Here is a 17,601-nt window from a genome sequence, read left to right as displayed (position 1 = left end):
ACAGTGTAAGAACGTTCATTCTTCATTCATTTATTTATTCAAAGAACCATTATTGTTTATTGATTAATTCATTTACTTATTTGTTAGGTGATCCGAGTATCCTCTCGGATCACCATCTGTAACTTTTATTCTGTGTCCTTTATACAGGGCGCTCGTAATATCTTCTGTACATAAAACTGCTTTACAAACTAGCTATGTATTGCATAAAACTTGAATACAGTTTACAATTTAAAACAAAAACATTAATTATTTAATTAATTCCTTCATGATATTATGTGGCAAAATTTGTGGCAACACAAACCATGTTTTACCAAATCAGACAGAAATAACATTTAAACAAAACTAATAACCCAAGCAAACCAAGTAATAGAATTATCTGGCATAAGCAACGGGGATTAAAAGAGTGAGAGAGAGAGAGAGAGAGAGAGAGAGAGGGGGGGGGGGGGAGGCATGCATGACGGAGGCCCGGCGTGCAAGAAAAATACCTGCACATTTTGCTCCCAAGGGTAAACAATACCTTTAAAAAGACGCTGATTAACGCTTATCGGATCAAAATGTGTTAACGGATGACAGCAATATGTGCAATCTCTTATAACAATGCTGGATTCCCACGGTTGTGCGATCTGCTTAGTACGCACACCACGATCACCAGATCAACGTTCATTGCCACGGCTGGCCTCAAGATCTGATAAGATCACCGTGATTACTCCACAATTAAGGCCATGATTTCAATCGTGGCGCAATTAACTGTGATTGACCAGGCTGGTACTGTTGACATAAAACGAAAAACCAACGATCAGCTTACAGCCGTGTTTAATATTGTGTCCAGCGATGAACTGTGATGTAAGAATGTATGTACCGTGACTGTAAATCCCATTTTCGTTTCATTGCCAAATTTGATGAAACTGATACGGAAGAAGGAAAAGAATAAATTAGATAAGAATTGCATTGAAAAAAACCCAATTATATTGAATGTCCACTTAACTAATTTTTCATCATCTGAAGTCATTATAGTGAATTGCAGTTTAAAGGTCCGAGTCAAGTTTCTTCCATGTGTCCTCAGTACCGTAATTTCATTTCGTATACGTATTATTAAGATACATGTATGTATCTACAAACGAAAATATTTCTATGACAGTCTTCATGGTCTTCGTCCCGCGGCGACGCGTCGTCCTTCGACTTTAACCCCGATTCGAGACGAAGTGACTCATCGATCTATTGTCTGTGTTAAAATACGATTATTTTGATTTTACTCTCTACGATATACAGCCGTGTATACACAAACATCATTGACTACCTGCGTTTCATGTGGTCGCGCAATGTTTTTCGTGTTTCCTGTAAGCACGATTTTGCCTTTCTTTTGTGACAAAGAATGATACAAACGAGACAATGTGGATTGAACAGAGTATGCAATATGGAAACTTGTGGTAAGGATGGCATTGTATTGCAATGATTACTAAGGTAATCAAAGTGAAATAGACAATTATTATATTGAATATGTAAATAAAATTATGATGCAAATTATGATAATATATGCCATGTACCCAAATCAAAAGATTTATGAGACCTTCAATGTTCATTCACATTGTTGATTTTTCCGTCAATTCATGCCAAATGCATGCATATAAGTGTTGTTTTTTTTTACGGTAGTTAAAATATTTCAATCTGATATGATTCAAACGGTCAAAATATTCCTCAAACAAAAGAGTGAGACAAAATACAAAGCATACATTACACAAATAATACAATTGAATGAAGTTGCACAAATGCATAACGCATTGTGAATACTAAAGTATATAATCAAGATACGAGTAAGTAGAATGACTATATAAGAACAGTTATGCGTATACTTCGTCTTTGCAAGGTTGGCAGATAATTTAAATATGGCAATTACGAGTGGTTTCCTGTAAATTAGTATTCAAAATGTAACATATAACTAGATATCATCCCAAATCTTTTCTTGTATAGCTAAAATATAGCTACTATTCTAAATTACAAGAAATCGTTACAATTCGTACGGACACTATTCGCTAAACTGTTTGTTGCCAGAAGATGTGAAAAAACCAAATACGCAACAGTACACACATACTTACAGCACGTATTATACGTAAAAGAGAGAGAAAAATAATTATACAGATGCATACATTGGGGCTTACGTAAAAGACGCGACATCGTGTAGGAAGAGAGCCCAATGACAATACCAAACAACGAAGTTTAAGAAGAGAGAGGACAGGAGAAAGGAAGAAGAGCATTTCTTCATTGGTTATTGAAAAAAAAACAATTACTGTCAGTTCATGCGAACTGGAACGGAGATTATAAGTTTTTAATGGGATTTGATCTAGTGTTCATTCATCAATTAATTGTTAATAATTATTTTCTTGTCTCGCAAGATTACAAAGCAAACTGTAATTGAGTGGCAAAGAAAATAAAACATTATGAAAGGCAAATATCATTAACTCAACCCACGGTTGCATTAGAATATTCATAAACACATACACAAAAGGTAATGCAAAATAATTACTTTGCATTTAGGATAAACTAAAGTTCTGTGTTTTTTATCCCGTCTGGATAATATAAGTTTGAACGACATACTTGAAGTGGTGATACGACATAATACAGTAGAATGAGGAAGAAAAAACATCAAGGTCAAGTTTTCGTAAAGCTCTTGTAGAAATTTTAACAGAAATCTAACATGCTCATTGAAACATTGATGACATGTTTATCCTATAAATGTAAATACTTTGTTTTTGTTAGTAATACACATTGTGCATGACATATTTGAATTACAACTATCAATATATTCATGCATAATGTAATGAATTTTAATCATTTTCTTTTATTAGCGCTAGAGCATCTTATTGATAAATATCTAACATTAACCATATTAACATATTACTGCACAGTTAAAAAAAAAGGCATTGTAACTGCCCAAACATCAAGGGGCCAGACCCTAAAGTTAGGGTTTACACTCTCATTCTTGAGAAAGCAGCGCCCTCACGCGGCAGAATACACCTAAATCTCTCAAATCCTTCTCATCGACGTTTTCTGTTAGGGGTGAGCTAAAGGACAAGGTTCATAAAACTTATGCTGTACATTCAAAACCCATGTCATTTTCACGAAACTTGACCAAATTGTAGAAGAAGGCTTGCTAATTCCAGAAAAACAATAAAAAGTGGGGGTTCATGTGCACGTTTTTGTAGTAGCAGCGCCCCCATGCGACATAATTTATCATCGTAAGTCCCCAAAAGCTGGTCAGGAACGTATGCAGGGATGCCTGACAGGGTGGGTTCATAAAACTTATGCTGTACATTTAAAACCCATCTCATTTTTACGAAACTTGACCAAATTGTAGAAGAAGGCTTACTTATTCCAGAAAAATAATAAAAAGTGGGGATTCATATGCTCGTTTTTTGTTCTAGCAGCGCCCCCATGCGACATAGATCATCGTAAGTCCCCAAAATCTGGTCAGGACCCCATGCAAGGATGCCCTGACAGGGTGGGTTCATTATACCCATATCCGCCGATCTACATGATTTCCCGTAGAAACCGCGAAGGCTGCAATCACCGAAGTACAGAAAATTCCGTAGTCGAGCTTGCCGCTGAAATGACGTCATTTTAATTCCATTTTGACGTCATTTTGACGTCATTTTTACATTTGTAATTATGACATTTGTTTATAAGTATTTGTGCGATATTTTGGTCACAAATTGATATTATTTCTCCTAAAGTGTTATGCATTGATTGGGATGGATGTGGTATTTCATTTCAGAGAAGGTCGTAAAGAACAGTCTCTTCACATGAGTCAATGATATTCTTACATGGAAAATACCCATTATTGTCATAAACAGAGCGATTGCATTATATTTTTACTTCTCCAATTATTCCTACTTAGAAAATCACAATATGCATTTATCATATATCACTGTAAAGCTCTTGCTTTGAATATTTTGAAAATGATATCCAAATCAACATGTAAAGGAAGAAAATATTTTTGATTTATGAATGAATATCAAATATTATATTTATTATTCATATTTTCATAAATCATGTCTGATTTCTGTCAACTAGTATATTTTTCTGATTGGTCAAAATGCATGGAAATTTATATCATATCAAAGACAATTTTGTGCTCTTTCTTTTGATACATAATTTGTCAACTTTCCTTAATTTTTTGTGCCTTTGAAAGAGATGTAAAGTAGAAAATACTTTGAGTGCAAATATTTGTCTGTAGTGGCTCGGTGCGAATGGCGTTTACATAGTATAACGCAGTAGGCGGATATGGATTAAACTTATGCTGTTCATTTAAAACCCATGTCATTTTCACGAAACTTGACCAAATTGTAGAAAAAGGCTTACTAATTCCAGTAAAGTAATAAAAAGTAGGGGTTCATGTGCTCATTTTTGTGCTAGCAGCGGCCCCATGCGACATATCATCGCAAGTCCCTAAAATCTGGTCAGGAACCTATGCATGGATGCCCTGACAGGGTGCGTTCATAAATCTCAAGTTTTCTTAAGGCTGTTGTAGAACTTTTAACATAAATTTAACCATGCTCATTGAAACATTGATGACATGTTTATCCTATAAATGTAAATACTTTGTTTTTGTTAGTAATACACATTGTGCATGACATATTTGAATTACAACCATCAATATATTCATGCATAATGTAACAGATTTTAATCATTTTCTTTTATTAGCACTAGAGTATCTTATTGATAAATATCTAACATTAACCGTATTAACATTATTACTGCACAGTTAAAAACAAAACAAAAAAAAACATTGTAACTCCCCAAACATCAAGGGGCCAGACCCGAATATAACATCCATGCTATTTTCTGGCTCGTTATTACCCTTACATTTTTCCATGTGACTTCATATTTGTAAACATGGTACTGATTATGATATTACATTGGATAATAAATTCACTTTTATTTATTCACTCATTCGCTTATTCACATCAAAGGGGCATTGAAATCTGAAGAATGGCATTGCTCCGATTGTAAATGTATACATGAACAGTTCAGAGTTCGGTTCTGTCATAACATATTCTAAAGGTTTCATGATAATATATGTCAGATGAGAGGAGAAAGCTACGATCACCTGATGATAGGCAAATATTGGACAGTCCCGATGCATTCATCACTGAAAAGATTCTATTTCAGTTCTTTTGAGAAACGTAGCATGAAAATAGTAATCCCGAAGAAGAGAAAATTACAAAGTGATTTGATAGCTGATTCAATACACACTGGCCTTCACGAGAAGAGAACGAAAGGAACAATGAGATATCAGCGAATGAATAGGTCAATTGATATATACGCTTCTCTTTTGAATATTAATGTCAATGCAGGAGATTAGAATAAAACCAGTGATCGTTTGTAATAAATAACAATACGTTAATATTACATGATTTTACATGCCACACTATAAACTCCCTACGGTGTTAAGCATGTTAAACACACACGCACATAGACACACACACATGTATATATACATATATATCCATATATACACATACAGATATTATTGGGAAAAAACTTGAAACTCGTTGGACTGACTTTCCTGTTTTTCGTCGACTGTAATGACCGTTGAGTTAGTTAATGCATCACCACGGTTTGACGGAGAGAGAGTATGGGATGCACACCTTATGTCAGCCCGATTGTGATACAATGTATCAGTATATCACAATAGCCACTCTCGTTTTATAACATCATGTAGTAGGTGCAGAAGCAGCACCGTCAACAATAGAAACAGTTATTGACATCACTCAAAGTCGTTTATTTGTTACAGCTTCAATAATCCTATTTCTTTCTCCATCTGTGCGTCCATATCCAGGTGGGCTATGGCTGCTCTCCGAGGAGCCTCGGCCAGACCCCAAGGGTCCGGGCGCCGTGTACGTCGGCCTGCATACCAATATCTGCAAGGAGATGATGGCGTACTCGGATTATGCCTTTGACAAGACTCTGCCTCCGTTCATTAGGGTATGGTGCACTCTTTGAGAATCACATGACACATACATCACAGTCAGCAAGGAGACAAACAAAAAGTCGCGTCCCTTGATTTCACGTGAGGACTCAAAACAGTTGGAATGGGTCAACTATGTCAATCTTTAGGTTTTTCATATTTTCTGAAAGAGCTATCTTTCTTCCACATTATTATGAATGGGAAAGTGTATTTTCAGTAGTTTTTCTACAATCCCTTTTGGGGTAGAGTATATAATGATCAGGTATGTATTAGAGGCCCCTTTTCATTTCTTGAAATCCTTTGTAGACTCTTCACTTTCAAGTCTAATAACTTTTGAAAGGGTAATGCTACTGCTTTGTAAGTTTGCATTAATCATGGACAAAATGAGTTGATAAAAACATGCTTAATTTCAGCTTAATCTGATAATCCCTTCATTGTTGTTGCTCCGTTGGTTGGCATCCTGTGTTTTGTCCCTTTCATTTCACAGCTAGCGCTGTTTGGTTAATACAAATTAAGCGCTTTATGGACCCTGTACTTCAGAGCCTCTTTTCTCAGTTCACACTCTCCAGAGTGTGTGCTTTCTTTCCAGTATTTAGATAGGTTAGGGGAGTCTATTTGAATTGAGTTATACATCATTTTAAAGCTTAGAGTTTGTTTTTTTCAGAATCTGCCCTTAACTAAAAATCCATACCTGGCGACTTTTTGTTGGTTTTGTGGTGCAGGGTTACATACTTTCATTTATTTTGGCCTACTTATTTCATTTCTGGTCCTGTATTAGGGTGATTTATTATGTTTATGAGTTCCCTTTCAGTCACGTTCATTGCAAGAAATTACGCAGATTTGTGGTGTGTTTTCAGCAGATCGGAAAAAAACAAAACCCGTGCAGAAGGTTAATAGAGGATTAAGTCTTGCTGTTTTCTGATCATGCTGATTAGTCAATTTCCTGTGATGGTATTACATGGTTGGAACTTAACTAATATTCTGTAGTAACTTTTGGAAACGAACCAATTTTTAGATGCCATTTTTAAAAACTTTCCAATTGAAAATTCAGATTTTATTAATAGTATAGTGAATAAAGCTACTGAAAATGAGTGAAAAAAAATCAATTTTGATAAAAATGGCTGTAGTAGCTTTTTAAGTTAGCGACTTTACAGTGCAACTAAAGTGTGTAGGGCCTACTCTCTCCGAACGTGATTTCCACAACGGTGGAAACAATCATTTCAGAATGATTGGGCGTCTGCTGACAAAGATTTGCGACTAAGTTATTGTTTTCATCTATCAATGCGTTTTGTTACAGGCGTCCGAGTTGTTGGAGTATTATCGAGGTTATGTTGAACACTTCAAGCTCGGAAAGCACATACATTTCAACACGGAGGTGGTTGATGTCCAGCCCACGGAAGACTACTCGAAGACGGGGCGCTGGCTGGTCACTGCGCGCAGCGGGTCTGGCGCCGAAACAACCGACACCTTTGATGGAGTCTTGGTCTCAACGGGAATCTACTCCAACGGATGGACCCCAGAGATACCGGGGATAGAAGGTTTCCCTGGAGAGGTTATTCATAGCTGCCAGTTCATTAAAGGAGAAGATTATAAAAACAAGAGGATCCTTGTTGTAGGTAAGGCAAAACTAAAGAATAAATCTCCTGGAGCTGATGATAGTAACAATGTTTACTGATTTTGATATGACTTCTTTCCCCACCTTTATGTATCTTTCAAAGGTAGATCTCTCTCTTCTAATATATTTATAAAAACATAGGGCCTACATGTTTTTATTTTTTCGCACAATATTATGTGTGATTACACGACAGTTTAATCTATTTCATACTGTAGGACTGGCCTGTTCACTTTTGTAGAAATTGCTTTCCAAAGGCGCCCTGCAGTAATAGGAAACATCATACTACATAAAAACATAAAATGGATTTGTGATAATAATAAATACACGTTAACGCACAAATACATTTGCATAGCATTGTTTCAAATCAATTTAATCGTTTATGAGGCTTTGCATCGGTGTTTGTTTGTTTGTTTTTTGCATAAAACAAACTGGTAATTTAGTACAGCAAAGAGAGATTGATGGCAAAGAAAACACATCGTACCAAAACCAAAGGCCTCCCTTGTACTACAACCAGTTGTACCAAAGACCTCGAGAGATGTCGACTATTTCAAAACACCTTCAATGACAAGATGGCCACTCCTTGCCATTCTCAATGTCACGGACATTGATAGTGAGTGGTGCCACCTTCGTGGCGCTATCTACTCATCAACCTTCAGTTGGCTCAGTCGGTAACGCGTCTGCCTCACGATCACGCGGCCCGGGTTCGAACCCGAGTCTGGACTGAGCAATGTTGTGTGTAAGCATACCGCCCCCTCTACCAAGAGGCAAAACACTCTGTCCCTCGGATTGGAGATAAAATGGAGGTCCCGTGTAAGAGACAGTTAACAACTCATGCACGTAAAAGATCCCGCTTCATTCATTCATCACATAGAGCAGGGTGTTTAACCCGGTGAAGCGGTTCCACCTCACATCCAACTGGACCCCATGGAAGACCAGCTTAACGTAGCTGAATATGGGCTATCCAGCCATCCTTCGGATGGAAATGAACAAACAAACAAACCTTTACTAAGCTCGGAAGAAGCAGAGTCAGAATGACGACTGGTACCAAACTCAATGGGAAGAGATGAAACCAGATGTTGAAGCTGCCAGAGGACCACTGGTCCAGGAAAGACCTGCTGGCCTACTAACACAACCCCATTGCACCTCCAGCACACACTACCTTCTTAGAACTTATCGCAACAAGGCTCAACAGACTGCACAGCGCTATGCTAATGGCATCTGGTTAAACCTGTACAGGAGGATTCAGACCGTTGCAGCTGTTATTGGAAATGCAAGGAACATGTACGACGGCATAAAAACTGCCATCGTTCCTACCACCGGCAAGACTGCACCACTGAAGACTAAGAGACAAGAGAGGCAGTCACAGACCAAGGAAGCGGCTGGAAGGCTGGATGGAACATAACCTGGAACTGTACGCAGCCCACTTGAATGTGGTGACAATGGCTGGCTTGGACACCTTATGCCTAGTCTCTCAATCATAAAGGAGCTGGATGCCCTGCCTACAATAGAAGGACTCAACAAAGCCATTGACTATCTGCGACAAGCAAGTATCAGTGCAACTCCTCCAAGACCTCCTGTGTCTTTGCTGGGAAAAGGCCACGTCCCCAAAGACATCATACAAGAACAAAGAAAGCCATGCATAGCGACTGCAACAACTATCAAGGTGTCTTCCTCCTCAGTGTTGTAGGGAGAGTCTTTGCACGTCTAGTTTTGGCAGAGGGTATCCGGAGTAGCAGTGCGGCTTTCAGGGCAGGCCGATCTACAGTCGACATGGTCTTCACGTACAGTATGCCTGGTGGAGGAGAAGAGCCGAGAGCAGCAATTAAATCAATTAAGCCGCTGCACATTGACTTTACATACTAGACGAAAGCCTTTGACCTAGTCAGCCGATGTGGATTCTTCAGTCTCCTGCATTAAAGATAGAATTCCCCGCGAGACTGCTCCAGATTGCCACATCCTTTTACGAGGATATGAGTGTGGTGTAAAGGTAGAACTTCTCATTCTTTACCAGTAAGCAGCGGTGTGAAATATATGACTTCACCCTCACACCGACACTTTTCGGAATCTTCTTCTCCATGCTCAGTACGTTTTTGAAAGCTGCACAGAAGACACCTACATCCATACCAGAGCGGACGGGAAGGTATTCAACATCGCCTTAGTGCATACCAAAACCAATGTTAGAGAGGTTCTTATCAGCCTGAAAAAGACTTTAAGTTGACACAAGCACTGACTGTAATTCGGATACTTTCATCACTGACACGCATCTAGAAGTGGACTTCTTCACCTAGGTCTACTTACCATCTCCAGTTCCTCCTCCCTTAACACTGAGACAAGCAATAGGACAGGGAAACTACTGCAGTCATAGTAAAGCTGAACAAGCGTGTATGCCTATGGAACAAAAGTCAGCTGATCATGAACGCCAAGCAGATGCTTCAAGCTTGCGTCCTCAGAACCCTGCTAAACGGCTCTGGGCCAGGAGAAGAGGCTCAACACCTTCCGCCTACGTTCTCAGACAACTCCTGCACATTACAAAAGTGGCAGGATAGGGTGACAAACACAGGTCCTCAAGCGTGCCGGCATTCTCAGTATCCTTACGCTCGTCGCCAGAGACGACTTAAGTGGTTGGGTCATTCGCGTCAAAGCGAACCAGGCCACATCCAGAAGGGCATCCTTTAAGGAGAGCTATGCGAGGGGTCTAGCTTCATGGAAAGGCCGCATCTTCGCTTCAAGGACGTGTGCAAATGCGACATGAAGATATCTAACATCGACACCAAACACCTGCTAAGGTGCAACTGACAATCATCAGTTGTGTAGAGGTAATGTCAGATAGGGCGTCAAGAGGGCTGAAGCTGAAAGAAACGTATAGCAGGCTGACAAGAGAGCCAGGGGGATGGCAAGGGCAGCCTCAGTATCAGCCAACAGACTTCATCTGCTGTATGTGCTCCGGAGATTGTCATTCAAGAGTCGGAGTATTCAGCCACTCCAGGCGATGAAAATTTCTTGGCTAGTACTACTCCATCGTCTCTGGGTGCCAACATTATGCGTGCCGTGTCAATATTAAAAACATGTAAAAAAAACACGTTTGAAGCAGCTTTGGATAGCATGTATTGTGACATTAAGATCGTCACTATTATCGCGCTTTCATTTCTTTCGTTTGCAGGCGGAAGTATTTCTGCCGCGGACGTTGCAACCGTCGCGAGTCCCTATGCCTCTCAGGTGAGATAACGCGCAACATTTTTGTGTGTTTGTTTGTTTCAGAAACGTTATCATTTTGACAATATTGTATAATGCCTGAAAACATGTCGATAGTTTGTGAGAGGTTATAGTTGAAAGATCATAATAAGCTCCATGCAATAGTGACAAGTTTCTATAGGCTAACGAAATTGCTACATAATTGTGAAGAAACTATGAGACAGGAACGAGCACCTTGTATCACACTCACAGAAACACACACACACACACACACACACACACACACGCACACACGCACACACACACACACATATGTGTATTTACATGTATGTACCTGGATTCTCAGCAAAGATCTAGAAAGGAGAATACAGACCAAAAAGATGAGATCCTATCGTAAAATACTTGGCATCTCGTACAAAGATCACATTATCAAGAATGAGGTAATAAACCGAGTTCAGCAAGCCATTGGGCCCTCTGAAGACCTACTGTCAACAGTGAAAATACGCAAACTCAAATGGTATGGGTACACAGAGAGATCATCAGAACTGGCCAAAAGAATCTTACAAGGCACAGTGAGAAGAAAAAGAGCAATTAAAGAGGTAGACCTAAGAAGAGATGGGAAGACAATATAAGAGACTGGACAGCTCTAAGGTCTGAGAGAGGCACAAAGGAAGGCAGAGGAGAGGAAGAAATGGGGGAAACTGGCTGCGAAGTCTTTTGTAATGGCGCCACAACGGTCTTCTCAACAACGGGATATGTAAGATGTGACATTTAAGATATGTGATACATTTCGCTTTTTTTTTTGTATGCGTTGCATCCCAGATTTACCTCAGCATGCGACGAGGGGCCTGGTATTGGCCCTTGACGATTCGGAGGCGACCGTGGAATTACCAATTCAACCGACGATGGCACGAACTCCTTCCCGATAGCTACAGGGCTAAGAGACTGCAGACAATCTTGGAAGAAGCCACTGACCACATGGCACTCGGTTTCCAGTGCCCCAGCCCAGCGGCACAGAAGCTGGCGATGATCAACGCCGGCGCAAGCGACAGAATCATGAACGGCGACATCAGAGTAAGGAGCTGCATTCAAAGAGTGGAAGGGTCAAAGGTCATTCTGAGCGATGGGTCGACATTAGAAGACCTTGACGTCATCATTTTCGCCACGGGCTACGATGTGAAGTATCCCTTTCTCCGGTGTGACCTCATCCCAGGCAAGTGGAGAGAAGCAAACATTGTGTTCTTCAGGAGATACAAAAATTAGCATGTGATCTTTTTTTAAAGTCATTTGACTTCAGATTCACGAAAAGAAATAAAAAACGGTGGCTGCAGCACATTGGGATCGGATGAAATTTGTTAACAAACGCATAATGTTTTCATAATCTTAAGATCTTACCACTGCAGTTTTCTGTCAGCCTTGTGCCGTTGTTGTTTTTTTTAATCATTATTATTTCTGCAGCACATTCAAAGAGACGAAACTGTCAGGCAAGTAAAACAGTTTTAACGCATTTGAATCATCAAGGGGGTTCTAGCCGACAATGAAAAGTGAATGCTTTTGGTATGTGCATCATAACTTCGGATAACAAAGTCACTGTCCCGCGTATGGTATGTACTCATAAAAAAAAAAAAGTAATGGAATAGAAGCACACACATACACAATCATAACAACAAACCGCAAACAGACGGCAGACACAAATCTCGAATTATTTCTTTTTCATAAAGTCATGTCCGTTGGGAATTCCTCTTACTTGCTGGGCTTATTTTTTAGGTGCATGTTTTTACATTGCATTTCCGTCATTGTATCGGGCTAGCTCTGGTGATCGCGCCATGCGTTCTTGTACTCACTTGAGGGAAGGGTGGCGTCCGTTCTATTTATGTAACCTGCTGCGTCGCCGTTTGAATTATGCATCGCCCAGCGATTTTTCGACAAGTTGTGGACTCAGAGGGGTGTATAAAAGCCCCAGCCATGCCTGGGCGATACCCTGTCGATTTTCTGTCCGCCACAGGTAGATGTTAAGTAAATACTCGGCGAAAGACGGGGATCTTCTCGGGGCAGAGTCCGAACAGTCATCGAGTGATGCCCCACTTGCAACTGGATCAACAGTCTCCCACAGCCACTGGCCAATTTTCAAGAAATCATCAGCGTTAAAACTTCACCTACGACCGAGCGCTGCCCTAAAAATCAGTGGTGCCCGGTCGGTCGCCGGTCAGTGTCTGGCCGATATTGGCTAAAAACTCGCCGCCCAGCCGTTAAGCAGGCTGATTTTGTAGGTTGTGATCGTAGCATGTCTTTTTTTTTAAGAAGGGGGGGGGGAGTTCTTTTATACCTCGACGTATGTGTTCTCCCACTTCATAGCTGTCATCCTTTTCATCTGTAAGTTTTATTGGGAACCGGTGTACTCCCTGCATGCAATTAGATTCAATATAGATTCCTAATATTTTCACAACCCCTCAAAATCAGCCTGCTCGGTGCCCGGGTGGCAAGTTTTTAGCCATTCTTGGCCGGGCACGCATCCCGGCTACGGACCGGAGACCACTGATTTTTAGGACATCAGTTGCCGTTGTAGTCTTCCTATGGAATTAAAATTTCGATGGCGATATCGAAGTGATAGCAGGGACCTGTGGGCAGCCGCCGCCGCCGGTACGCGTGCGGGACACAGGCAGATGTGGTGCAGATCACCGGCCAGCCGTCGGGTAATTTCTTAAAAATCGGCCTACGGCGGGGAGAGCTCGTCCGATCATCTGTGGGTCATCACCGCTTGACTGCAGCTGTCAGTAAAGATTCCCCCATTTCGCCAAGTTTTGACCAAAATCGACTGGTGACCGACGGGAAATCGTTGAATAGGATATCCGATATCCGAGCGGCTCGGCCATCGCCGCGGCTTTATACTGCCCTCTCGACTTTTCCAAAAATCGTTAAGCGATGACTTATTTTCAGCTAGCGGTTACCGAACAGGCTACAAATCTGCCGGACGCGGCCCTGATTTATGACCGTAGCATCGTTTTGTATTGACAATTCACTCATTCAAGTTCTTATTATGTTTATGGTTTATTTGTTAAAACATGTATTAAAGAACAATAAAGCCAAATAAGAAAAAAAAAATAGCAACTGCATTTCCTCTGTATCCGAATTTGCCACTGTATCCGAATATTTCTCATGCCAGCGCTGAGGGACTAACGGTCATGGCTGGAATATCTGAGATTTTGTTTGTTATTACCTGTACCTATAAAGGTCTCCCAGACGATGTGGGGCCGCTTCACTGGTACAAGCACGTCATTCCGATAGAAATGTCGCCCCGTACACTGCTATTCGTTGGTATGGCCGTCCCCGACACCATTGGGCAGAACATCGTGAGCGAAATGCAGGCGAGACTAGCAGTGAACGTGCTCAAGAAGCAGGCCCGTTTGCCGGACATGAAATCTATGAAGCGGGAGATTGCCCGCGAAAAAGAAGAAACCGAAACTTATTTCGGGTCGCGGTACGCCTTGGTGGTAAGCTTCCCCTTTTTCTTTATTTTCTATCCTCACAATAGAATGACTCCTACACTAAGCAATTATAACTCAAATTATCATCTGTCGTAACACGCTTCTGGACTTGGGCATATCTTATAGCCAGCTGCACTTTCACAGAGCACAAGTAAATTTTTTTTTTATAGAAATGTAAATGAAAAGGAATCATTAGACATGTATATTTTTTGTCATTATGGAAAGTGATGAATGGATAATTAATGATAAACCTTACACAAGTCAAGAGATCAGTAGTATAAATGCTTAACCATGTTTACATTGTTTTCCATTTTTGAAGATGAAACCAAAATCCAACTTTAGAGGTGCTTCAAAAATGGTTCTAAAATGTGAAATAGGGATCGAGACAACCAATGCAAAAATGTTAATCAGTATCAATCACGTATTGTGAAATATGAAATGTGTACAATAGATAACAAAACTGTTTCAAGAAGAAACTGTCTGCAGTTGTGGTTTATTGAGAAAAATAGAGATATCTCCTTATATTTTAGGCGTTATTGCGATTTTTTTAATGGTAGGATGTTTTGTGATACAACTGACCGATACATATGCATCAAATATAATAACCCAAACATTTTCTTTTTCAATATATATCACTATTCTCAATGGTAAACCATACCTTTAAAGACTGTCTACTTTATTGGTTCCAGTGGGTCGTAAAATATCAAAGGACAGTTGGCGCTTGGTTTCATCGTCTGGGTTAAAAAGATCTCTGGAGCCTGTTTCGTAAGATTGGTCTTACGATTGATGCGATTCAGAAAAAAAGTTACGAACGATTTGCGATTAAGTCTGTGTTTAAATAAAGCTTTAAAAGTGTCTATCTGAAACAGAATTAGGATCAGGACTGATCTTACGCTCGATTCACCGAGTTATGCTTAATACGAGTAATCGTAACTCAGTAGCTGCTTCGTTGTCACTGGCCCTTCATTACTGCAGACGGTATGAGCGAATGTGTGCGTGTGTGTGTGTGTGTGTGTGTGTGTGTGTAGGGGGGTGGGGGTTCGAGGTCCTCCCCCCCCCCCCCCCGCCATACCTAAAATGGCTGCGTAGAGAATTAAACCAGCCATGGGGTTGGGATGTGCTGTTCTGCGATCATATACCGCTATACCCGATTAACGAACACATCCACTCTTGAGTTTGGGCGACGAGATTCATGACATTCTGTTTCTCTTATACGAATGGAGACGTTAATTTTCTCCTGCATGGAAGTTCATCACATGCCCTACATTGTTTTTGGTAGTTCTTGTGTCTCTTTCTCCTGGCTTTTAAGATTAACTCCGAACAAGTATTTTGTCACTTTGTGAAAGGCCTTTGCGCAGATGGGAAGTCGAAGTTCATAATCATCATTACCTCCGCGGCTAAGGATGTTTCTTCGGCGTTTGTTTGTTTGTCTGTATCTGTTCTGTATGCAAAATAACTTCAACAAGTTGTGAACGGGTTTGGATTCACAGAATGAGAATGACACAAGAAACAGATCATTTTATTGTGGTAGTAATCCGAAATTTTTTATGCATTCTGTGAAGGATTTGCGATAGTTTGGCAGGTAGGATCAATGAACTGATGCGTATTTTTGAGGTTTGCATAGGCGCACTAGGGTACGTGCTTGGCACGGGCGATCGCAAGGCGCTGCACGGCTGCTGCCAGCTGGAAGCTGACGACGTATATCAAAAGGGTTTTATCGTGCGATTTTCAGCATGTATACGTATTAGTGGAATCACTGATCTCTATGGATCAAGATCAGTGGTGGAAATATGAGCTGCTTGGCAATGGCCTTTCTAGTTATCTATGCTGTTTTACTATCAAAATCCTGGCAATTTCGCTAGAAACGGGCTCTCCTATTATTACCTAAATTTAGTAAGCCTTAGACCCTTGCGCATCGGGTGGCAGATTTTCGTATCGTACATCAGGAAATATAAAAAATGCTCGAGTGAAAATTCTCGTCACCCTACCGCTTGATAGCTTGAAGTCAGTTCCTGATCGGAGTAAACTGAGTTTGCCATCTTAAACAGAAAACGCTCCAACACCACCCGTATGTTGTTATTGTTGTTTTCTTTTCTTATCTTCTTCTCTTTTTTAAAAAATCCGGAATCATGTTTGTTTTTGGGTCCGGAACAGATTCTTTTTATTTTCATGGAAGGTGTACACTCATTTAAATGGTATTATGAACGTATCGATCACGGTTTTTAACATAATGTTATTACTACTTTGTCCTCATTTCTATACCGTCTTTCTCTTCTCTTCTCAGCCAGATCCGCCAAAGTACATGGACGAAATCGCCGGGATAATTGGAACTCGTCCCAGCCTGCTGAAACTCCTGCTCACCGATCCCAAACTCGCCTACCACTACTATATCGGCTGGGCCTATCCCCCCAGCTACAGACTGGTAGGTCCTGGGGCCACACCCACCGCTAGGGAGGAAGTTCTCCAAATGGACGATTATAGCCACTACGGTTTGACCCTGTCGACAGTGCGTCCTGAAGCTGCGGCGACAATAAAATCTGCCGAGAATTCGTTCCACTTCAGATATATGATGTTTGTTGCTTTGTTTGCCATCGTCATTGGATTCGTCATTCGATGCTACGAAAGTGCATAGAAACTATACACAGTAAATTGTGGAAACCGGTGGGAACGAACTTCGAATAGATCTCACTACTGAACGTTGAACTTGCATAACTTTTAGTCAGGGTCTCAAGCTACCAGTATGTATTACTATTTCGTTTGTATGCGTTTGTGTGTGTTTATTGCAGAGCAGACTGTTGTATGGGACCCGTGTTGTCATCTCTATTTGTTTGTGTGCGCGTGTGCGAGTCCGTTGGGTCCAAAGAGATTATACCAATCTCTTTGGTTGGGTCTTACCAATGAAACACTTCCTTGGTCTTATCATGGACCTACAAGGTGTAGGTCCATGGTCTTATTCACCCCCTTGCGCTCTCTACCCGGTTTGGCACCATGCATGAACCGTCCTGCACGACTTCATCTTGCTGATGTTTCCAAGCTCCTATATGCCTGCTATATTTGAAGGGTTGTTCGCAAAAACCGATAAGTCCATTTTTGAAGATTTTGAATTTCGGTCTCTGTTATAAAGTACAAAACAATACCTTTTAAATGATATATTGGTCACGACATATTAAGAGGTATATTTTGAAGTTATGTTCAAAAGAAGCAAAAATTTTCTTATATTCTCTTTATTTTTCTTGCCCTTTAATCGCAAATATCTCCATTTGGCAAATATGGACTTATCGGTTTTTGCCAAAAAACTCTTCATTTGTAAGGATTTGTCACCTTGTTGCAATTAAATCCTCCTA

At 40.5% G+C, this 17,601-nt stretch overlaps 1 protein-coding gene across 1 annotated transcript; it reads left to right on the top strand.

Annotated features, from left to right (window-relative positions):
- Positions 1–10,399: 10,399 nt before the first annotated feature.
- LOC139714740 (flavin-containing monooxygenase 5-like) lies at positions 10,400–16,763 on the top strand (the record flags this gene model as incomplete). Its single annotated transcript, XM_071626408.1, has 5 exons — positions 10,400–10,514; positions 10,741–10,796; positions 11,595–11,985; positions 14,004–14,263; positions 16,542–16,763. Coding segments are annotated over exons 1-5 (1,044 nt in total), but the record flags the coding sequence as incomplete, so codon positions are not given.
- Positions 16,764–17,601: the final 838 nt, after the last annotated feature.

The sequence above is a fragment of the Diadema antillarum genome, unplaced genomic scaffold, assembly GCF_040938485.1.
Source record: "Diadema antillarum isolate AM-2024a unplaced genomic scaffold, OU_Dant_1.0 seq00002400_RagTag, whole genome shotgun sequence".
In the NCBI taxonomy this organism is placed as follows: Eukaryota; Metazoa; Echinodermata; class Echinoidea; order Diadematoida; family Diadematidae; genus Diadema; species Diadema antillarum.
Note: the sequence above shows the minus strand (reverse complement) of the source record. Positions and strands in the feature narration are given on the sequence as shown.